The sequence below is a fragment of the Ruditapes philippinarum genome, unplaced genomic scaffold (assembly GCF_026571515.1).
Source record: "Ruditapes philippinarum isolate M1 unplaced genomic scaffold, ASM2657151v2 ctg5455_1_1_1_1, whole genome shotgun sequence".
In the NCBI taxonomy this organism is placed as follows: Eukaryota; Metazoa; Mollusca; class Bivalvia; order Venerida; family Veneridae; genus Ruditapes; species Ruditapes philippinarum.
In genome coordinates, this window is record NW_026866065.1 from 60,414 (window position 1) to 84,764 (window position 24,351).

The window sequence follows — 24,351 nt, forward strand, 5'->3', positions numbered from 1 at the left end:
TTCCCAGTCAAACACGTCATTACTTTAAATGTGTAAACTTTTCTTTCACAGTGTTAAAATGCTATATATTAAATCTGTTTAAATATAGAACACGTACACTGTACATTTTGCTTACGTCTGTACTTATTTTATAACCAATCAATTGTAAATAACTGAAACATATAACATACAATAATTTGACAGGTGTGGGTGGATGGTGGAACGCAGATATTTTTCTCGTATGCTGTTGCTATTGGTGCTATGATTACACTCGGAAGTTATAACAAGTTTAACAACAATATCTACAAGTAGGTGCACTTATTTATTTTCAAATAACGTAAATAAAAGCTGTTTTTTTCTTCTCGAAGTTCCAACCACATTAATGGTAATTCCGCAGATAACGGACAGTGTATCTTGACCTTGACATTATCATATTCTCAAGAATTTCATCTGAACGCTTTATATCATTGCAAAGTTATACCTTTTCCCAACTTTCAGGCAATGCTTCATTATATGCAGTATCAACAGTATGACTAGCCTGTACGGGGGCGTGGCTGTGTTCTCGGTCCTCGGCTTCATGGCCAATGAACAGAATGTTACAGTGGCGGAAGTTGCTCAATCAGGTATTGTTGACTGTTGATTCCTCCCTCAGACTAATTAGTGAAGAAAAACATTACCACACCCCGCCAAAGAATAAAAACATTACCACACCCCGTCAAAGAATAAAAACATTACCACACCCTGTCAAAGAATAAAACATTACAACACCCCGTCAAAGAATAAAAACATTACCACACCCCGTCAAAGAATAATAAATCACCACATTCCTATCAGTAAAGAAACACATCACCACATCCTCATCAATGAAGCATGACATCACCACATCCTCATCAGTGACGATAAACATCACCACATCTTCATCAGTGAAGATAAACATCACCACATCTTCATCAGTGAAGATAAACATTACCACATCTTCATCAGTGAATAAAACATCACCACACCTCTAACTGTGAAGAAACAACATCACCCTCAATCCACTTCATAAACAACAATAAACAAACAATAATTTTCAAACTCCAAAATCATTTGCTTGAAAATGGACAGGAATGTAAATCCTCATATATTTGACACGCAGTAAACTGTGCACGCTATATCTTATCTTTACCCAGTTTGAACTATTTATACAGATAGACACAAATGCTCGAGCGCAATGAAAGTTTGCCAACAAAAGATGAAACTATTGTAAAGTAAAAAAAAAATAAATAAAAAAATAAGATATTTTACACACTTTGCTTTGGTTTAGGAAGTATGGTGAAAAGATTACAAATCACACAGTTTATCTGATACGTGTTTTTTGTTTAGGAGGATAACAAAGACCATGATTATTACCATGATTAATTTATCATACGCAAACGAAATATTACAACTTTTATTAAGACTCACAGGCCTTAATAGATATTTCTTATATAAAATAATAAATACATGATTTATTTGTTTTACTCATTTTTACATTTTTTTTAATTTCAGGTCCCGGTTTGGTGTTTATAACTTATCCGAAAGCTGTAACCCAGATGCCAGCGTCACCGGTGTGGGCAGTCATGTTCTTTCTGATGATTCTATTTGTAGGCATTGACAGTCAGGTAAGAGGACTAAACTCTTCGCCTACTGAAATAGTCGAGTTATTTCCCTTACTTGTGAAATCTTGAAAATACGTTCACGTCAATCATAGGCTTGTCTGACAATAAGTAGCAAAGTCAATTAAATGTTCTGTCTTGAAAAAACGTTACCTAAATACCAGAAATATTCAATGTTTTTTTGTTTCGTTTGAAATGTGTAAGTGATTTGACAGTAACTATCTAAAGCTGCATGCCTCCATGTGCGCCAAAATATTTCAAAAAATTAACCTTGAGAAAAATGTACTACGATTTTAAGATTAGTGGAAATATTCGCAACTCTAGAAATAATTTACATGTTATATGCATTTAATGACTGATTTTACATGATTTAGCAGTATTAACACCATGCCCCGTGTTCACAATCAGGATCAAGTGAGCCTGATTTTATTTTCATTGTTTTATGTTACTAAAATTCATTGTGTTTTGCTAGAATTAGTTAGTAAATATTCAAAATGTAAAACTTTGCTGATTTGAAAAGAGATCAAACCATTTTGGGATAAAATTAACAAATAACAAAACAAATACAAAAATGTTTGGAACAAAATAAGGATCAATTTTAAGATCAGGATCAATATTTGGATCAACTGTAAAATGACCGTATATACTTGTAAAAATTACAATAAATTTATTCTTAAATTTCATTGATTTGCTTTTTCAAGTCCAGTTTTATCAAATTAATATTAGATATTTAATCTATGAGGATAAAAAATGAAGAATATTAGAGTTTTTCAATTTGATCCTGATCTTGATCCTGATCCTTAAATCTTTGTGAACACGGGGCCAGATTTCTACTGTGTGACTAACGCATTAAGGGTTATTTTTGTATATTCTGGCCTTTATTTGATATTTTCCATAGATGCATTGTGTAAATTACTTTCTTTGTTCACTTGACACTCTTTTACGTTTTGTAATACATTTTAAAAATGTTCATGAAAATACTCATATATCTGGAGGCATGCTGCTTTATATGGAGGGCGATCGATGCCAAAATTCCAGTCATGTAATGTGTTCCTTTTGAAAACTACTTTTGAAAATGCGAACGTGTATGTCTAGCATTTTTTAATGTATTCCTGCACAACAAATGATATGCCTCTTAATCCAATCTTTTAATTGAAGGCACCCGCTTTTAAATAACAAGTTTACATGTTAATCTCAACAACTGACATAACATGGAGAACAACAACAAATTTACCAGTTCGTATATTCCATTGCATATAATACATAAGCATGTTTGCATCTATCTGTACCTGAAAAATACAAATGAAATGTAACACTCGAATACAGAAAATAGAATTTAATAAAACGTGTTTCCAGTCGTAGAACTACAACAGTAGTACGTTTACACAGTAACACGTTTAAAATGACAAAAGTAGATTTACAAAGTTAAACGATTTTAAGTCATGCATGACGCCCCGCCCCTCTCTGAGTACTTACGATCTTCTATTACGAAATGTACGGACAGGTATAATACCCGTCGCCTCTCTCCTATTTCTCAATAATGTGAAGGAAAACACGGCGTCCATTCTAACTTTTTTTTTATTTCTATAAAAAGTCAAATATTTTTTTGTATCAAATGAAAGATTACTCCATAAGTTTTGTATGAGTGCCTCAAAAATAAAAATAAATTAAATAGATGTATTGAAATTTTTGTTTCAAAATTGATCATTTTTTCCTCTGAAAATAACACTCTCGAATTAGTAAGAAAAACACGGCGTTCCCTCCAAACTTTTTTATTTTGTAATCAATTTTGATAATTTTGGATTGAAATTAAAGTGTGCTTCATACGATTTATAATATATAATTATATAATGCCTAAAAATAAAACTGAATTAAATCAAAATGAATTAATTTTTTCGTTTTAAAGTTTATCATGTTACTTTCTGTAAAATAGAGAAAATAAGAATCCCTAAAGAACACTCAAAACGACAAAATTGAGAATGTTGCAGGCTCGGTTTGATTGAGCCTGTTCATGGACGGTAATGGAAAGTGCAAGTTACCGTCCACGCCCCTTAGCACCGTCTCAAGCAAAATTCAACATTTAATATGAACTGGTACAATTTTGAAACTTCCGCATATGTGTCAATATGGTGATTATCATGGAACCTTCAATGTGACACGTAAGTGCCATTCCATGAAAAACGGCATATGGTCCCCAAGTAAGAAAACAAAACACACTCTGAAATTCAGTAAGAGAAACATGGCGCCCCCTACTTACTTTTTTTTCTTGGTCAATTTTGATAAATTTAGACTCAAGTAAAAGAATCCTTCATGGACTTTCTAGTGATGCCTTAAAAATGAAAACTAATTACGTATTTAAAATTTTGTTTCGAACTTATCGTTGTTTATTTTTTCTCTCTTAAAACCACACACATATATTTGGCAAGACGTCGCTTCCTTTAGATACTTTATTCAAAAAAGAAAATGAATATTGAATGAAAGTTAAGACCATAAGCTTTGGACAAGTATATTAAAAATCTTGAAACAAAGTGATCCCTCGGAAGCATTAATCACAACAAAATTACATAAAATATGATAAACAAGATTAACAAGGAAAGGCGGCGTTCAATGAACGCAACCCCCATATGACCCAGCAACAAGAACCAGTGGCAAGGAGCCCAGGCGGACTCCAAACAAAAACAGGACAGGGCAAAGACAGAGCACGGACAGGTTATTCACTAAATGATAAATAACTTGTAACTGATTAGGAATTCAAAGGAATTGCAGACTCGGTTTTATTGAGTCTGTACATGAGGGAAAATGAACAAGTGCAACTTCCCTCACGCCCCCTAGCACCGACTTGAGCGGTACTCAATTCTCAACACTTAATAGCGCTGGCATCAATGATCCCGAAGGACCTGAAAAATATAACACCACTGAAGTGGAGTACGGGGCAACTTTTTACAGCTGCTACACGGCACTTGACACCTGCTGTTGTGAAGTATAAAAATCTTGAAACAAAGTGATCCCTCGGAAGCATAAATCACAACAAAATTACATAAGAAATGCAGACTCGGTTTGATTGAGTCTGTACATGAGGGATAATGAACAAGTGCAAAATGTTTTTATTTATACTGAAAATACCATATTAAAGATTGTACATATGTGCTACGGATAAGTATTTTCATGATTTCGGAAAGGAAATCTCGGTGGCCGCCTTAAAATCCTATTTTTGCAAATAGTTTTTGTTGAAAATGAAATTTGTGCCAATACATTTTTCAATGATACCAATAAAAATATTGGATGGTCTTTAGATTATCAATATATTTACTCCCTTGAAGTTGGTCATTGTTTGCCCTAAAAATTTCCAAATCGCCGATGTTTCTCAGGAAAACACGATGTTAAATAATAAGTTTATGCATAAGTTATCTTCATCATAAATGGTAAAACCAGCAATTTTCAAGTGATGTTGCTAGTGACAAAACTTTTGTAACAAATGAAACAAATATATGTTATGAAAAATGCGGTATGTTGTCCTTCGGTTTTATTTAGAAATATGGGAGAGGCGCCGTTTTATACCTGTCCGCAATAAAGTTCGTAAATACTCCGAGAGGGGCGGGGCGTTATGCTTGACTTAAAATCGTTTAACTTTGTGAATCTACTTTTGTCATTTTAAACATGTTACTGTGTTAAAGTACTCTTGTAGTTCTACAACTGGTAACACGTTTTCTTAAACTCTATTTTCTGTATTTAAGATTTACATTTCATTTGTATATTTCATATCTATAAGTGTGCAAACATGCATATGTATTGCATGCAATGGAAGATACGAACTTGTAAATTTGTTGTCGTTTTAGATGTTAGGTCAGTTGTTACGATCTATATGTAAACTTGTTATATAAAGGCGGGAACCTTCAATTAAAAGATTGAATTAAGAGACATATCATGTGCTATGCACGGGTACAATAAAAAATGGTAGGCATACAAGTTTGCATTTTCAAAAGTCATTTTAAAAAGGAACACTTTACATGTCTGGAATTTTGGCAACGAACGCCCTCCATAGCTTTAAGCTTGAATATAATCCCTGATGCCAACAAACTTCTGCAATGTCTGATTCATGCTATGACTTACATTTCTGTCTTTTTTGCCAAATTCTGAATACTTGTCACTTACAACACAAGAGTTTTTTCACATTTAGTACAGAAAAAACTATTTCGCTCATTATGCAGGAACATAGCATGCACTTTTTGCACTCACTTGTTTCATGTATTTCAAGTTATATTAAGATTGAGTATCTTTTCTTTTCAGTTTGTGGGTGCCGAAGGATTTCTTACCCCGGTATATGACATGTTTCCACACCTGTTGTACGGTTCCAATTACAAGAGGATGTTTGTGTCTGCCGTATACTGTTTCGTATCATTTTTGATTGGTCTTTGTATGGTAACAGAGGTATGTCGTATTAATTCTCTTTTTTCTTGTAATTTATTTCGAAATATAGCAACATAAATGATAACTATATTGTCGGTTATCCTGAAAAATGGTTATAATATTGCCTTATGGATAGAAAGATAGCAATAATGGTCTAATGATATTTTCTGTAGCCCAGAACAGAAAGATGGTAAAAATGATGTAAAAATATTGTCTTAGCCTGGAAAGATGGTAAATAGAATGTATCATATTGTCTTTAGCCTGGATATATGTTAAGTAATAGAAAGAGCACCGAAACACGAGGCTATCTGATTTGTACGAGGGGGCCTAGCCCCCGAGTATTAATCAGATTACCGAGTGTTTTGGTGTTCTTTCTCTTTTGTATCATAGTCAAACATAAAAGCACGTTCCCTGTTGTCACAATATGAAACCCCGGCAAAAATGAACCAATGAACGAACATCTGAATATGACATTTCTGTCGCTTTCCCTTTCTCTGCCGTCACAATATGTAAACCCCAGCAAAAATGAGCCAATCAATGGGCATGTTCTGGAGTGCGGGTAACTAATACCCGCACTCCAGTTAACGCACTGTGCATGTATATGTATACGATTTAACCCTGACACATTTTCAACAGAAAGGTCTCCAAACTATGATACAATAAGAATGTAAATAATATTTCGTCTAGCCTGGAAAGATGGTAATTAGGATGTAAATAATATTTCGTCTAACCTGGAAAGATGGTAAGTAATAGAAAGAGCACCGAAACACGAGGCTATCTGATTTGTACGAGGGGGCGTAGCCCCCGAGTATAAATCAGATTGCCGAGTGTTTTGGTGTTCTTTTTCTTTTGTATCATAGTCAAACATGGCAGCACGTTCCCTGTTGTCATAATACGAAACCCCAGAAAAAATGAACCAATGAACAAGCATTTGAATATGATATTTCTGCCCCTTTCCCTTTCTCTGCCGTCACAATAAGTAAACCCCAGCAATAATGAACCAATCAACGGGCTTTATCTGGAGTGCGGGTAACTGATACCTGCACTCCAGTTACCGCACTGTGCATGTATATGTATACGATTTAACTCTGACACTTTTTCAACAGAAAGGTCCCCAAACTATGATACAAGTAATAGAAAGAGCACCGAAACACGAGGCTATCTGATTTGTACGAGGGGGCGTAGCCCTCGAGTATTAATCAGATTGCCGAGTGTTTTGGTGTTCTTTCTCTTTTGTATCATAGTCAAACATGACAGCAAGTTCCCTGTTGTCATAATATGAAACCCCAGAAAAAAATAACCAATGAACGAGCATTTGAATATGATATTTCTGCCCCTTTCCCTTTCTCTGCCGTCACAATATGTAAACCCCAGCAAAAATGAACCAATCAACGGGCATTATCTGGAGTGCGGGTAACTGATACCTGCACTCTAGTTACCGCACTGTGCATGTATATGTATACGATTTAACTCTGACACTTTTTCAACAGAAAGGTCCCCAAACTATGATACAATTAGGGGATGTAAGTAGTGTTGTCTCTAGCCCGGAATGATGGTAAATAGGATATAAATAATATTGACTTTAGTCAGGAAAGATAGTAATTAAGATGTGAATATTATTCTTTTATCTGTAAAGATGGCATTAAAGTTGTACACAATATTGTCTCTAGCCAGAAGAGATTGTAATAAAATGCAAATTGAAGTAATATTGTCTTTAGCTCGGAAAAGTGGTAAATTATTCTCTTATCTGTACTGATGGCAATAAGTTTGTTAACAATATTGCATTTAATCTAGAAATGTGGATTTGATGATGTAATCAAAATTTTCGTTCATACTAAACTGCATTTTACACTGGTGCTTAAAAATGTCATCTTAAACTTCTGGGTGGGGTTGGTGTAAGATTTGATGCATGCGGTGAATAACATCATGCTGACGCCGTTATGAATGTTACTGTAAAGTCAAACAGCACTATTGGGAAAAATGCTGATCGAAAGAATTATTTATCGTTATCACCCATATCTAGTAACACAGGAATGTGCAATTAACGGAAAAGTAACCCCGAACCTGTGCAACGCTATTGACTAAACGAATAATACATTAAGTAAACGAACCACAATATTTTATTCTAAATCAAAGTTTAAGAAGTAAATTAGCGCATACGGCAGCTGCAACATTATACTTTAACCAGCATTACATTTTTTATTTGGAATATGTTTACTTTTTTAAATAATTCGTGAGAAAGACAACAGGATTACCGTTTTGAAGGTGTCTTTCTTGTTTCGTCAAATAGATATGTACATTTAACACATTTAAAACTATGAATTTTCATATTATGTATACCTAAGACATTTATCAACATATAAGTGTCGTATAACAATATGAAGGAAGCTGGTAAAATAGGATTTAGCTACTTTTAATGAGATAACCGCCGTTGCTTCATTCACGAATTAGGCGTTACCTCGTAAAAATGGTCTCAATTACGTTTTATCTGGGGAGGGCTTCCATTAAGTTCCAAAATGTGGAAGTCAGAGACTGCACAATCTCTTATTTTGGAAGTCACATTATATAGGTAAAGAAGAAAAAGTACTAGATTTTGGAAGTCACAATCCAAAACCAAGGGGTAAATGACGCCTAAACTTCCATTAACGGAAGTCCTTTCGTTGATATCATTAAATACAATAACGTACGCATTACTTTATGATTTTTAGCTCGACTTTTTTTTTTGGAAACAAAAGTAGAGGTATTGTTATAGTCGCGGCGGCGTTGCCGTCCGCAAACTTGTACCTGGATCATAACTTTTTTATTTCTTGGTGTATTGTCTTTATACTTGGCCACAACAACCCTTGGGACAAGACCTTTCAGTACACCCCACTAACCTTGTTCATATTCGGTGTACCTGAGACATTTTCCAATCTACTCGTGTTATATTAGTAATATGAAAAACCATAAAGCAATACGTACATTATTGTATTTAAAGATATCAACGAAACTAAAAATCGTCATCAATACGCTAGTCAGGCCGGCCTTTTACGAATGATCAAGAACAATAAACATTTTCATGGAAATATTTTTGATGTGGTTTAAAGTATAATGTCTCAGCAACCGTATTCACAAACTCATTTATTCCAATTCGGCGTACAATAACAAATATTGGACCATTTACTTATCGCGGTGCTCGTTTTAGTCACTAAACTGCACAATTCTGCGTTACTTTTGCACAATTCCTGCGTTATTTGCACATTCCTGCGATACTGGATATACACGGTGGTTATTGAATGATTTTTTATTGGATAAAATATGCATGGAAAAAGAATCTCAAACTGGCTTGAGCAAGGATAAAGCAAGATTTCTGGTAATCCGGAAATATTGCATTCAAGATGAAAACAGTTTTGCTTTTAAGTGATATGTTTAAATTGACTGCTAAGGAAAAGAAAATATTATTTACATATTTTATGTCATTTCTAATAGTGAGGTCTATTTTGTAATAATTTCTTCAGCCAATGGGTAGACTTAATATGGGAATTTTATTTTAGTTTGATACTTTTTGTCCATTACCCGAAAGAAAGAGATGTTTATGTTTTAGATATAAGGGCACAATATGTCTCAGAAATCCGCATTTGTTATTTTTTGAAATGTCAAACATGTGTTTATTTATATCTTAATAATTGATTTAGAGCATATTAAATGTTTAACAACTGAAGAAAATAGCGCTGAATGTGCAGTAATATGTGGTAACGGTAGCAAATTGTAAAAAAAAATAGTATTTTGACTACCATACAAAATACCTTTTCACTATGATTATATCTATTTCACACAGAGCAAAAGAAGTAAAAGATGGGGTTCATCTATGCGGCAATTGAGTATTTGCTTTGGACATTGTAACATTATACCAAAAAGATTTTGGGGAATAAAGATGATAGCATTTCTTAGGCATAATGGGCCTTTAACATAAAACATTTTGAACATTTTTCTTAGCTAATGGAATGAAAGATATTTGAATAAAGTGAAATTAAATCTTTTTAATAGTTTAACAAAATAATATTCATATCCTACAGTTTAATACATTTTACATTAAACAGAGTGTTTTTTTTCCATAAAAATATGAATCGCCATGTAACATAACAAGAATCCAACTTAACATTTTGTTCGCACTCCTAAATAAAACCAATGTTAGTTAACATACCACGATACATAAAATGTTTGTTTTATATTTCATGATATTCTATGCAGAAAATTGTACAAAATCAGACTTTATTTGTTCGAGTGATCTTAACTTTCTATTACACATTCTATTTCAGGCCGGTACACTACGTTATCCATCAATAATCAAATGATCTTTCAGGACCGCCTCTACATATTTCAGGTTTTCACGTGACTTGAACATCAGATTACGCCTTACTATTTTAGGGCTGAAATGTACGTATGTATGTTGTTCGGGTCGATTGTATCTTGCTTTTACAGGTGGTATGCATTTTTAGTTGCTTGAGAATAATAATATACTCATTTCTGTTTTAGTTCTTCGAGTGATCTGAAAATGTAAACCTTTATAGGCTTACTGTTTCAGAATGGAATGTTTGTTTTTCATTTGTTCGAGTGATATTTCGAGTGGTTTGAACTTTTTAATTTTACTATTTCAGGGTGGAATGTACATATTTCAGTTGTTCGACTACTATAGTGCAAGCGGTCTTGTTTTACTCTGGGTGTGTATGTTTGAAGCTGTTGTCATCGGATGGGTGTTCGGTATGATATAATCAAACTCACGGTCTTGAAAATTCGGAATATTTCGACACTTTCCGTGTCTAGTAAACTTTTATAGTAGGAATGAGGGGCAAAATCTGCAATCTTACACATAAAGTCTACATGGAGTAGAATCACCGTCCTTCCGTAAATTAGCTCATTAACATGAAAGAACCAGAATTTCCTGGCGGGATCCGAACCCAAGTAGTAACGGGCAATGAATTCATATGTTTTATTCTCATCCTTTTCCATTATGTAACAAATTTGTTGATTGCGTGAATGTTAATATATATGTTTACTTCTGGGAATAAATATGTTTAAACTAGACTAAATCATATTTATAACTAAATATAAAAATGTTAAGACAAATTATTTTGATAAAGAAAACGAAACTTAGTAACTGGTAAGAATATAAACAATGACTACTTTAATTTACAATGATAACTTGATTAGATTTTTCTAAGAATAAGTCGAACAATTATGATCGCTGTGCCGTCGTTGTCGTGCAAACGCTTAAATGAAGCCATTTGTATGAACATATAAAAATTATCGACATAAAACTTGGAATATTTGCTTATCATAACAGAGTGCAACTGTTGGACAAGGGGCATAATTCTGACAGCGACTTTAAAACTTTTGTCATAATTTGTTGTTGCCCTTTACAGACGAGCTGTAACACCGTGACTTACTCTTGTTTTTATTTTAGGGGCAGAAAAGTTTGCAGATGTTATAGAACTTATGACGGGACAAAGAGTTTCTATCTGGTTTGTTATATGTTGGAAATATCTCCTACCAGGCTTATCTCTCGTAAGTTTGAGCAAATAAATAGGACAAATATGAATGAATAAGTAATAAAGAGGTCCTAATTTTTTCTTCTTTTGAAAAATAGCTCATAATTATGATATCTTGAGGAATAAGTTTTTTTCAATTAATGAATCTTTTCATTAATAAGTCATTAGTAATATAGCTATATTTCATGCAACTGAGAAACGTTTAATTTAATTTCATTATCTTTATTTCATGACCATTTTTCAGCTGATAAATATATGAAATCATGTCCGTTAAACGATATACTGAAAAGGTTAAATCACAACCAGTTTTTATATAAGATAAGAATTTTTTCTCACGATTAGATTTACGATGTCAATATATGTACTATTCTGCTAATAGGCTGTGACCTATCTTAGTTTATATCTGGCTTTAAGCACACTGTTGTAGTCCACTCGTCCTTAAGAAGCTATCTTAGGTTTTTACATTTGTTTTGCCTGAGACTGCATTATTATCAAAATTTAAAAACGTTTATCTCCCTTTATATTTCAATTATACATGTCTATTTCGTTTTTGAAACTATTTATTTACAGAGAACCTCGTGAGTAAGATAATCAAACCTAGCAAAGGCTACATTAATTAGTACATGTAGTAGTGTTTTGTATTATTTATGATTTTTATTCATTTCAGGGAGTTTTTCTCTTCATGCTGGTAGATTTTACTCCCCTGAAATACAACAACGTGTATGAGTACCCGGATGAAGCGCATGCGCTTGGTATATGTGTAGCACTTGTTTCTATGCTGTGCATCCCCATTGTTTTCCTTTTCAAGATGTTTAAGGCAAAAGGAACGCTAAGAGAGGTACATATTCTGATATTTGTTTGTTTAATTTTGTATTTTCTGATCGCAAGATCAGAAAATACATAGCTAACATCCACGGTCTAACACAAAATTTCCTAACAGACCTAACAACGCAAAGTAGTTCTCACTCAAAACTGCTTAAAAACCAGCAATTTAAAAGACAGAATAATTTTTAATGTAGGCATTTAACGAATTCAGTGCATTGAAAGTTCAGATTAGTCAATAGAAATATGAAGTTACAATCACAAATTTCGCGGATGAATATCATTTTAATCAATGAAAATGTTATTTTTAGCTATGTCGATTACTGAATACTCCAGGGCGTAGTACACAAATAAATCTGACTGCCGAGTAGTGGAATATATACATGTCGGACTGTTTTGGCGAGAACATTTTCGCTTAATTATTTTTATCAGTGTTAAACAGGTTTATCGTGAACAAAATACCTCGAAATTGATAAGGATTACAAACACAAAATGGAAATTCTCAATTTAAAATTACAATGTATTTGTTTTTATTCAGGCTACATATTACGTATTACTTCACCGTGGTACAGGGGTATCGCGCTGGTATCGCGCTCGTTTAGGGTGTGAGAGGCCTAAGGTTCAAATCCTAGTCGAGGCAACTTTTTTTTTTGAAGTGTCTTTTTTTAAGGAAGTAGCCACGATATGCAAGGATAAAGTGTGGCTGTCATAAAAAATGATTTTTGATGCAACTCTAGTCATGCAAAATTCCATATGTATCAATCTCAAACTGTTATAGAAAAAAATCTTAACGCAGTCGCTGCGTAAGATGTATTATAGTATATAAAAATAAACTTATATAGGAAAATACATACAGATAGTCAGTATGATTTAGATTGCAAAGATCAGAAAATACCACAGAGCTTGCAGCCCTTTGATTATTAAACGTCATTGACCTTTTTTCAAATAATTTAAGTTAAATGTTTGCACATGTTCCATATGTATCAATCTCAAACTGTTATAGAAAAAAATCTTAACGCAGTCGCTGCGTAAGATGTATTATAGTATATAAAAATAAACTTATATAGGAAAATACATACAGATAGTCAGTATGATTTAGATTGCAAAGATCAGAAAATACCACAGAGCTTGCAGCCCTTTGATTATTAAACGTCATTGACCTTTTTTTCAAATAATTTAAGTTAAATGTTTGCACATGTTACGTTAGTACTTTAAAACAATAATACTCTCCTCGTTTACTTGAACGGGCAACAAAAGACGGATGGTTTGAAACATTAAAATGCGCTTGTCCTTTGGCATCTCACTTTTTCACAAACTAAAGGAACAAAAAAATTCTACGTACCGCTTCCAGGGACTTGTTCTGGGTTCCCGATACTGCTCGGTAATTTCCGTTGCATTCGTTTATTTCCGTTACACAGTCTGTATAAGGCTATTCCATTATTTCATTTGTGCGTTCTACAAACAGTAATTATCTCCTACCAACTATTATTTTAAGTATATGGAATAATACGTACCTATGGAATAATTCTCGCCGACATGCGCCGGACGCGCTTCACGGACGCGGATCACGGGTTACGTATAAATGGAATAGCGGCCTTAATCTAATTTGTGTTTTTTTTCAGAGATGGGTGGAAGTTACGACACCTGACCTCAAGTTTCATCAGATTCCAGAGTCCTGGTCAGCGAAAGTATCATCAAGTGCCTTATGAACATTTTAATAATCATAATGTTCCGGCAGCTTATTTGAATTATTAGTTATAGCTTGTTGATTCAATGTACATGTGTTGATCAGACAAATACTTTGGTAAACGCTTTAAGTCCTAAGGTCAAATAAAGGTGTGACAAATATTCCAATTCGGCTTATTGGAGGTTGCAACATTGTTTGCTTGAATTTTGCAAATCTCAGATGATTTCTAAAAGCTCGGGTTTATTCTTTCTCTCATTTTAACTTTATAGTATACAGAAAGATTTATAGTGATTATATAAGAATTTTAGGGTCATTTTATATCTGTTTTTTTTTGTTAACTCAGTAAGTTAATTTTTTGCAGTATTCGCCTTGTTGCCTTTAATACGTCAGTCTTGTAATCATTGCAACAATGAAAGATAAAAATATTAATGATATAAAAGTACTAGTAAATAAGATAGATTTTTGTTATTCTTCTTCATTATTCACTGCGAAAATACACCAGCATTGCCTTTGATACAGGCTTGACACACAAAATAATGCCATGTTACGCCGTTTACATCCCTACCCGAATATACTCCTCGCTGAATATTTAACCTACGTCGAAAATAAGGGTCGAAAAAAATGTAGACGATACATAATTATGACGTCTTTTGCGCGAAATTATAGTAACGCCATTTTGGTAAAAATAAAGATGATCTTGTAAAAGAAACATTTATTTCTCATATGAAATGACTATGACCATGTCAATGATAGCAAAAATGTTTACAAGCAAATAAGTATTAGAGCTAACATCTGATAATTTTAATAGAGGTGGTAATAGTGGGGACAATAATACCATTTGTGACGATGATTTTGTTATTAACGACGATGACGACACCGATGATGTAATTGATGTCAATGATAATTAAGATTCCTGGTGAAATCATGATGAAGTTTTTAAGTTTTGATGATTAGGGTAATGATTAAAGCGATGTTTCGATATGTTGGCGACATGTGGACAGCCATGATTCAGAGAGTGTCCGGAAGGAGACAACTTAAGTTCCGAAACAAATTAAAACGCGTCCGTTGACAATCAAGAGTCAGTTGACAGCAAGTTTCTAAATTGACAAAACATGCACTGTATATACAGTTCATTCTTTTACTACAGGACGTACTATTACGCAACATGTCAATTATAAAACCGATACTTCATACATATCACCACATAGATCTTATGTTTTCTTTCATTCTAAAAGAGTAATAAAAAAATGTTGTTTTTTAATTGGTTGGACCAACACAGTAAAGGTGAAATCGCGGCTTTCCAGATTAACCTCGGGGTGCCCCTTCGAGCACGAACGGAACGGACACCTGTGTAAAACCATCGACGTTCCGTTAGTTAGCTGGATAGCTTCCTCACATGAAATAATTCAGTCCCTGTCGAAAAACGAACCTTAAGCGGTGAGGGGCATGTGGTTTGAAGTCAACGACCTTAACCACTTTTAAAACGAAGACAAGAGACAAAATCTGCCGCTCTGTGTGATTAAAAGAATATTACAAATTTACTTATTTTCCCTTCATTCACATATATATTTGCTCTATTTTAACTGAATCTGTCTGTTTTGATAAGCAGACATACATCTATCTGATATCAATATGATGCGTAACACATGTTCACAAATATAGTTCAAGGACACATGCTACTCTTTATTTATTTTTCAGTCATTGTGTTATGCATAATTTGCAAAGGGGCGTCCGAGGCCGAATGGTGAAGCTCGTTGGCTACAAACCACTTGCCCCTCATTACTGTGGGTTCGAATCACGACAGGAACTTTTGGTTCTTTCATGCGAGGAAGCTTTCCAGCTAGCTTACGGAACGTCTGTGGTTCTACTCAGATGCGGTTTGTGCTCTATAGAAAATCGCCATATGACCTATACTGTGTTCATGCGGTGTAAAGCACAACGAAAAAAAATTTGTAAATAAAGTTGAAGTAGTCAATATAAAATGTGAATTATAATAATAAAAAAATAATAACGTTTTAAGCAATCCAAAAAACGCAAAACATGCAAATATATATTAAAAAGAGCAAGTAATTATCTTTATTTCTACCAACATCTTGTTTTGTGCAAATATATCTAGTGTTGCAATCAATGTGTCTGTGATGAACATTCTAACACAAACAAGCAGCCGCCCGTAATAAGATGTTTGCCCTACACAGCATGCGCATGCGCGAAATATTACTTCCGTTATTAGATCTTGGGGTATTTTTACAACCTGACATGATCATACAAACAAAATACATGAAAAGCAAGCCAAAACACTTGGACTTTGATATATCTAAATAGCTCCACAGAGGTCCAAAAACCTTAAAGGAGCTTCACTGAGGTCCAACAGCCTTAAAGGAGCTTCACTGAGGTCGAAAAGCCTTAAAGAAGCTTCACTGAGGTCCAAAAGCCGTAAAGGAGCTTCACTGAGGTCGAAAAGCCTTAAAGGAGCTTCACTAAAGTCCAAAAGCCTTAAAGGAGCTTCACTAAGGTCCAAAAGCCTCAAAGGAGCTTTTCTGAGGTCCAAAAGCCTTAAAGGAGCTTCACTGAGGTCCAAAAGCCTTAAAGGAGCTTCACTGAGGTCCAAAAGCCTTAAGGAGCTTCACTAAGGTCCAAAAGCCTCAAAGGAGCTTTTCTGAGGTCCAAAAGCCTTAAAGGAGCTTCACTGAGGTCCAAAAGCCTTAAGGAGCTTCACTGAAGTCCAAAAGCCTAAAATGAGCTTTTCTGAGGTCAAAAGCCTAAAAGGAGCTTCACTAAAGTCCAAAAGCCTTAAGGAGCTTCACTGAGGTCCAAAAGCCTCAAAGGAGCTTTTCTGAGGACCAAAAGCCTTATAGGAGCTTCACTGAGGTCCAAAAGCCTTAAGGAGCTTCACTGAGGTCCAAAAGCCTAAAGGAGCTTCACTGAGGTCCAAAAGCCTCAAAGGAGCTTCACTAAGGTCCAAAAGCCTCAAAAGGAGCTTCACTGAGGTCCAAATGCCTTAAAGGAGCTTCACTAAGGTCCAAAAGCCTCAAAGGAGCTTTTCTGAGGTCCAAAAGCCTTAAAGGAGCTTCACTGAGGTCCAAAAGCCTTAAAGGAGCTTCACTGAGGTCCAAAAGCCTTAAGGAGCTTCACTAAGGTCCAAAAGCCTCAAAGGAGCTTTTCTGAGGTCCAAAAGCCTTAAAGGAGCTTCACTGAGGTCCAAAAGCCTTAAGGAGCTTCACTGAAGTCCAAAAGCCTAAAATGAGCTTTTCTGAGGTCAAAAGCCTAAAAGGAGCTTCACTAAAGTCCAAAAGCTTAAAGGAGCTTCACTGAGGTCCAAAAGCCTCAAAGGAGCTTTTCTGAGGACCAAAAGCCTTATAGGAGCTTCACTGAGGTCCAAAAGCCTTAAGGAGCTTCACTGAGGTCCAAAAGCCTAAAGGAGCTTCACTGAGGTCCAAAAGCCTCAAAGGAGCTTCACTAAGGTCCAAAAGCCTCAAAGGAGCTTCACTGAGGTCCAAATGCCTTAAAGGAGCTTCACTGAGGTCCAAAAGCCTCAAAGGAGCTTCACTGAGGTCCAAAAGCCTTAAAGGAGCTTCACTGAGGTCCAAAAGCCTAAAGGAGAGGTCCAAAAGCCTTAAAGGAGCTTCACTGAGGTCCAAAAGCCTTAAAGGAGCTTCACTGAGGTCGAAAAGCCTTAAAGGAGCTTCACTGAGGTCCAAAAGCCTAAAACATAAAATTTGATTGTGTTTCATAGATCAGCAGGGGCACATAAAACAATATGGTATGCAAAAGATAAATAAGAAATATACGAAGTAATAAATTAAAAATTGAATTTTGTGCTATCCTAAGTTTGATTTGAGTGAAAAGCATTGCAACGCTTTTCAATTTTGGCTATTTTTTCACTATTAAAATAATTATTCTTGAAACATGAAAAGAGTTATTGGCCTAGACCTTAAACAAATGGAACATAAATATTGAAAAATTATTTTTAAACCAGTCGTGTCAAAAAAAACCTCAGTGAAATCCCTTTAAGATAAAAGACTGAAACCATACATAGATCGACTTGCTAAAACTGACAAATATGAAAAATATAATAAAGAAATATTATCAGAATGAATCCAAAATCGATATATTATCGTCCGATTTGAGTAAAAAGCGTTTAAACGCATTTCGGTTTTTCGGTCATTATGTACGATAAAATGATCAAATTATTAAAACGTTGTGAGTGATCTGAAATTTTAAACACACTTTATTTTGACCTGCATAAAATTCTTGTAAAACCATTTCTATTCCCGTCAAGTCAAAAAGTCCCTTTATAAACAAGCGTCCTAAGAAAGCGTTTCGAGGCTGTTGTTTCCCCCAATATCTAAAAAAAGGTCAAAACGATTTCTCCCACATATCACAAACACATAGAAAATTTAATCATTTTGGTAATATTGAGTTTTATTACAGAACGATTATTTCTTATAGTTCATATCTGTAAAGATACGTTTGTATGATTTAACGTAACATTTATGTTAGCATGGCCTTAAACGAAATCATGATATAACAGTTGACCTAGAATATAAGGTAAACTTAAATATAGTATATTTTGTTTCACAATCAACTGATTGGACTTTTTTGGACCAGACGTGAACCATGTTGTTTGTCCTCGGCATATGTAAGTTATCAAAACTTTCGATAATACTTGTAAACAAACATTCTTTCAGCAGAAATTTATTGCGAAGTTTTTGTATAACGGACATAGCTTTCAATAAGAGATATAAACAAACCTTTCCCAAGTCACCTGATCTAAACATCATCGATGACTTGAACAGGCGTGTGAGAAAGCGACCAGTATCCCCTAGCATTTTGCTGGAACATGGGCAAGCCCTTGTTCAGGAATGGAGAAATGAAAGACAAAGGTGTTTTGCCATGGGAGGACACATCAAATATTACAACTGGTTAACATACAGATTATTTCAGATTAAAAAACTGTTCATTTTTTACGATTTTTACAGCCATTCTATGATTTTTGACCCCCTCCGATCCTGCCCCCGAACGCGATACGCCCCTGTAAACACTCTATCAAAAATATTTTAATATCTAAACACGAATTGGACATCGTTCTGTTACAACGATAAAACTGGTTTTCAAACAATTTTTAGATATCTGAAAAAAATACCATATACGACTCCAAAATGTAAGCAGTCCAACCAATTCGCGACCTGAGCCTAGCAAATGTTTGCGCTCTTGTTTCGCCTTTTAAGCCTGGACCCAACATTATAATTCTCTCACCACTAAACGCTTGTATCAAAATCGTCACTTTCGGGAGACCAAATATTACCGCCAAATTCAAATGTTTATATTGTATTTTATATATAATTAAATATAAAATCGGGAAACAACACACTGTGTTTCTGGGTAATAGTTATATTACAAATAGACTTTTAAACAGCTAACACGCCGGAAATAAGGATAGACTGGACAGCAAGTACACCGTTTGTGTACCGACTTGACATTTAACCGTGTTGTAACTGTAAAAGTTAGTTTCCAGTATTAAGATGGGAAAAAATCCCGTACATTTTATCATGATTTACGAAAGAATCTTAAATCACTGATTTCTGTAAATATGTTATTTCTTTTCTGTCGTCTGTTCACTATTAAAATGCTCTAAGTCACGTGCAAGATGTTAAGAAGTCATGATAATATGTCATCACAGAGAAAGACATCCTTATATACGAAAATAATATATGAAGATATGTACCTGCTGCTAGGAGTGCATGAATGTTGATATTTATTCCATATCTTCCATTCCTTAGTATAACAACAGACATAAATTGAATACAAATTATGAACATAATATATTTTATAAGAAATCCTGCAACTGAATTATTGCTAAAATGTACTGTTTAAACTTAAAAATTCTGCTTTTCAGCCTTCGTCTTTGCGTTTAGTTCCTTGGTTGTAGCCCAGGATTGTAAAGATATTGACCCAATAGCCTGTAAACTGATGGCTCAACAAAGACCCGACCTTTGCGCCGACGACACCATAGCCAAAACTGCATGTCCGGCCTATTGTAAAAAGTGCCGTAAGTTCAAATAGAATTCTGCTAATTTCAGGCTTTTACTACAGGTTGTTATGTCACGTTATGTAAGACTATATAATTCTTGCTAAACTTTAATAATGGATTTGCCATGCTTAGAATTTAGAACTGTCTAATAACTTTTAAGATATTTTCTAGTATAAAAATACTTTTAAGATTTAGTATTGGCCTTCCAACCGAGTAGAACCTATAGTCAAACAATACCACTATGCAGGCTTGTGCAGCTCTATACTGGTAGTGAAAGATAATCGCTTTCGATAAAAGCATTTACTAAGATCATATCCTTTGCCATCTTTAACAATTCAATCAATGGCACCTAGAGTCAACAGTCAGTAAGGCTGGAAAGTCTCAATTTGACATTATACTGAGTTGGTGCGACGTTAAACTCGATACAAAATTCTTGTTGAAGGCAACTGTTGATATAGTCGACAAAAATTATATATTTTTGACACGGGTACGAATGCATGGCATCTCAATACACCGAACGGTATTGTACAATTTTTCAAAGAATATACATATCCTTATTTTGTTATTGAACTGAAATGCACAATAGTTTGCAAAATTGTGTTTAACGCTTCCACTACTGTAAAACTTTATGTCTGGTTGCCAAATCAAGATCTATTGTTTTCTTTTTAATTATTGAGATAAATTCTATCATAGGCACTTTAATGTCAACGTGATTGTATGTATTCACAATGTCGTAAAGACTAAATTACAGAGTCAAATACAAAGATAGTTACGAACCAAAATGAAGTAAAAGAAGAGCAGCCAGGGAAATTTGTAAATCATATAGGTAGAAAAAAAAGGAAAGAAATAAGGGCACATTTTAGTTGATATGTTTAACACAAATGTATATAAACGTTATTTTTTTAATTACATCCAATGTTTACAGCCGTGACCTGCTATCATTGTAACGCGACAGTGAAAGACTACCATCTTTGTAACACAACAATGAAGTGCGCTGAAGGAGAGGTGAGTAAATGTACATGGTTCAAATATTTCAAATGATGTACATGAACTCATTTTGAGTATAAAGCAGCAATAAGCAGCCACCAAACTGTTTCTTAGCCCACAATATAATCCTTTTTTACATTCTATTCAGTGTGTTTTTTTGCGTATCGGCACATACGCCAGTGCCTCCCTTGCCGAGTCTCGAGCTGAAGTCGAGTCACTTTTTGCCCCTGCGTTCATCAAACGGAAACAGAACTTCAATATCTATATTCATTTTAAAGGAAAGTCTAAGTGTACATATATTTATATTTAGTATTTCTACAGATTTGTATGAAGAAGGAATTAAAATCTGCATTGGATGGACATCACGAATATGAAATGACATGCGCAGACAAAGTGGTAAGAAGATATTTCAAATGCTTTTCTTTTTCAAAATGAAATACAATTTGCTGAACATAATGTACTCATTGTCAATTACCCGTGTTATGTTTCGCGTTTGTTGCTTTCTGGATATTAGTACAGTCACAGTGATTTAGTTTGTTTGAATGAAAATCAAAATAATACTTTGTTTACATTTTGCTACGTTAATGACAGATAATGACATGTTCAGCGCTCCCATTTTCAGGTAATAAGCTGCTCACATGCTCGAAAACCATTATTTAAACATTATTAACTAAAGAAGAAAATTTTATTCATTCGAGTATGTTGACGTCATTTGTACACAATACAGAGGACCACTGTCCTTTCTCGATGCTATCTCCCTTCCTTCCTATGTAGAAAATTTCAATTTCACTGCAGAAACCAGTACGTTAACTACACATGCTAATGCGATGCGCACAAATATTTCATACATGCATAGCTTTCTTAACCTTTGATTTTTAATTAGTAATTAGAAAAAATAACAACAAAACAATGAAATATTTGAATAGATAAATTATATATTATATTTTTTTATTCATCTCAGACGTGTGATGACCCATGGAGTAGTTTAAGTGCATTCGGAAAGCGTAGCAAAGATGCACGTGACGTTTCAATAACATGTTGTTCGGACGACCTCTGTAATTATCCGGAAACCTTAACAACAAAACCAGAAGTATTTACCACGGCTATTCCAACAACAACAAGACCAACGACAACAAGACCAACAACAACAAGACCAACGACAACAAGACCAACAACAAAAACGCCGACAGGTAACTTGCACCATATGTATAGACATAAACTTCTTCATTTCTGAAGAATCACAATAACTAAGATTTGATGTATTTTTTCAGCATTTGAACAATTACGTGTTCGTCGCCTTTAACATGATGACGGTGGTTACAATATTTGAAAGGAGCATGGACTCATGTCAAGTTGTCAATTATAATGCTACATAAATAGGATTTAATGGTCATTTCCGTTGATATATATTGTATTTGATAGATTATTAATGATGCATATTAAGTGCGAGTACTCAGGGCATAAAACTTACCGATTTCGTCATGCTCTTCACATGCTAATGCGATGAAATTCGCCAGCTATGTTTTGATAATAAAACTACCGTGGTGGTCATTGCACTCAGGTATTTTCATTGGCGCCCTGTGCCACGAATATATTTCTCAAAACACAAGCAAAATTATATTCATGAAAGTAATCCTTGTATTTTACATAAAACAGAGCAATTTTTTTGTTGCTCTGAAGAAAAATTATTGGGTATTACAATTCTCTCTATATGACGTTATTTACCCGTTATGAATGAAGTTGTAATTTCATACATTGTTGTAAGAAAATAATTACGGGTGTAATGACATAATGTCCACGGAAAATTGTTTTATTAAGGTAAAGAGTTTAAAATATAACGACATATGGTAGTATACGAGCCGTATGTAAGAAAAAATATCTGACATATGTTTGCTGTTCGGATCGAAATATCCGCCCCTCGGGAACCCGTCCATGGGCATGCCCCCTCGGGACGGATATTTCCATCCAAACTGCAACATATGAAAGGTATTATTAATCCTGTTGGGAAATTTTAAACTTTTAACAACACGCCTGAAAACGTTCATCGACAGAGTACTTTATAAACATGATTAAATAAATTGTATAATCAACAAATCGACATATTAACATAAATACAACGTGAAAGACACACATAATTGACTGAAAGTATAAATGAGCCGCGTCACGACAAAACCAACGTAATGCGTTTGCGACCAGCATGGATCTAGACCAGCCTGCGCATCCGCGCAGTCTGATCAGGATCCATGCTGTTCGCTTACAGACCCTATAACAAGTAAAGAAACTGATAGCGAACAGCATGGATCCTGATCAGACTGCGCGGATGCGCAGGCTGGTCTGGATCCATGCTGGTCGCAAACCCATTATGTTGGTTTTGTCGTGACGCGGCTCAAATGTTAAAATATTGATTTTCAGGTTGTGTAATAGACCTTGTAATTGTAATAGATGAGTCGACCAGTGTCAGAAGGTACCAAAGCGAGGTTGAGCAATTTTTACATGACGTAGTTTCCCCATTGCCCATTAGCGACGCTGAAGTACATGTGTCTCTTGGCATGTTTGCAAGTTCGTCTAGACATATATTCGATCTGGATGACCTTCATTCCAAAGATTCAGTTCTCAGAGCCTTAACTCACTTATCTTTGCACGGCGGAAGCGGAGATATCGATGTTGGATTAAAATATGTGACCCATCATGCACTCAGATCCAGAGCCGGTGACCGACCATCAGCTAAAAATGTTGTATTAATCCTTACTGACGATGGTACACATAACAGAACTCTCCTGACGTCATTGGAACACGAGGTTCACAAAATAGCTGACGTAATTTCCGTTGAAATCGGACCTTTGATACATTTTGGACACCTTGCATCGGATACGCATCACCAGTTTCACTTGAACTCGCCGTTAAGCCTGTCACAGATTTCTCGACAAGTTTCTGAATTAATATGTAGATAGAATGAAAACAATAAAGAATTCACTGAATATTTACTTAGGTGGATCAATCGCAGAGATATGACCTTTGAAATTGTTAAAATTGTAAAAACGGCATAAAATCCAGAAACGAAAACAAAAGTATAGCTGTTATTTACAATCTTGGGGTGATACTTCAATATAGGTCGGTTGTAACACCGACTGAATCAGTAAAATGTTGTAAGTTATTCTGACGCGAAATGAATTCAACTTGTCAAATCTGTAATGTATTCAATCTCTTCTACCGAAGTCACTAATGCACATTGTATTGTTATTTTACGACGATCTTCTTAAACAATCAAACACA

The 24,351-nt window shown here is 34.7% G+C and overlaps 2 protein-coding genes across 3 annotated transcripts in view; both read left to right on the forward strand.

Moving 5' to 3' along the window:
- Positions 1-14,495, forward strand: part of LOC132731145 (sodium- and chloride-dependent taurine transporter-like) — a 39,153-nt gene extending 24,658 nt beyond the window's left edge. The window contains exons 8-15 of the mRNA XM_060717270.1: positions 184-287; positions 478-602; positions 1,510-1,622; positions 5,904-6,044; positions 10,661-10,763; positions 11,467-11,567; positions 12,219-12,389; positions 13,996-14,495. Of these exons, the coding sequence (XP_060573253.1) occupies positions 184-287; positions 478-602; positions 1,510-1,622; positions 5,904-6,044; positions 10,661-10,763; positions 11,467-11,567; positions 12,219-12,389; positions 13,996-14,082 (945 nt within the window). The 3' untranslated portion in view covers positions 14,083-14,495. The remainder of the gene's footprint in view (positions 1-183; positions 288-477; positions 603-1,509; positions 1,623-5,903; positions 6,045-10,660; positions 10,764-11,466; positions 11,568-12,218; positions 12,390-13,995) is intronic.
- A 4,090-nt stretch (positions 14,496-18,585) lies between these two features.
- Positions 18,586-24,061, forward strand: LOC132731148 (uncharacterized). 2 transcript variants are annotated; one of them, XM_060717272.1, is made up of 7 exons: positions 18,586-18,699; positions 19,957-20,109; positions 21,017-21,096; positions 21,400-21,474; positions 22,040-22,186; positions 22,217-22,268; positions 23,491-24,061. In XM_060717272.1, exons 1-7 carry the CDS (start codon positions 18,678-18,680, stop codon positions 24,027-24,029), a joined length of 1,068 nt encoding a protein of 355 aa, XP_060573255.1. In that variant the 5' UTR covers positions 18,586-18,677; the 3' UTR covers positions 24,030-24,061. The 2 variants fall into 2 exon arrangements, with proteins under 2 accessions (XP_060573255.1, XP_060573254.1); XM_060717271.1 differs by having other exon boundaries at positions 22,040-22,268.
- Positions 24,062-24,351: the final 290 nt, after the last annotated feature.

Coding starts and splice junctions, on each gene's coding strand:
- LOC132731148 (XM_060717271.1), top strand. CDS start 18,678: ATGTTGTTTGTCCTCGGCATAT. Junction 18,700..19,956: donor GTTGTTTGTCCTCGGCATAT/GTAAGTTATCAA, acceptor TCTGCTTTTCAG/CCTTCGTCTTTGCGTTTAGT. Junction 21,097..21,399: donor TGAAGTGCGCTGAAGGAGAG/GTGAGTAAATGT, acceptor GTATTTCTACAG/ATTTGTATGAAGAAGGAATT.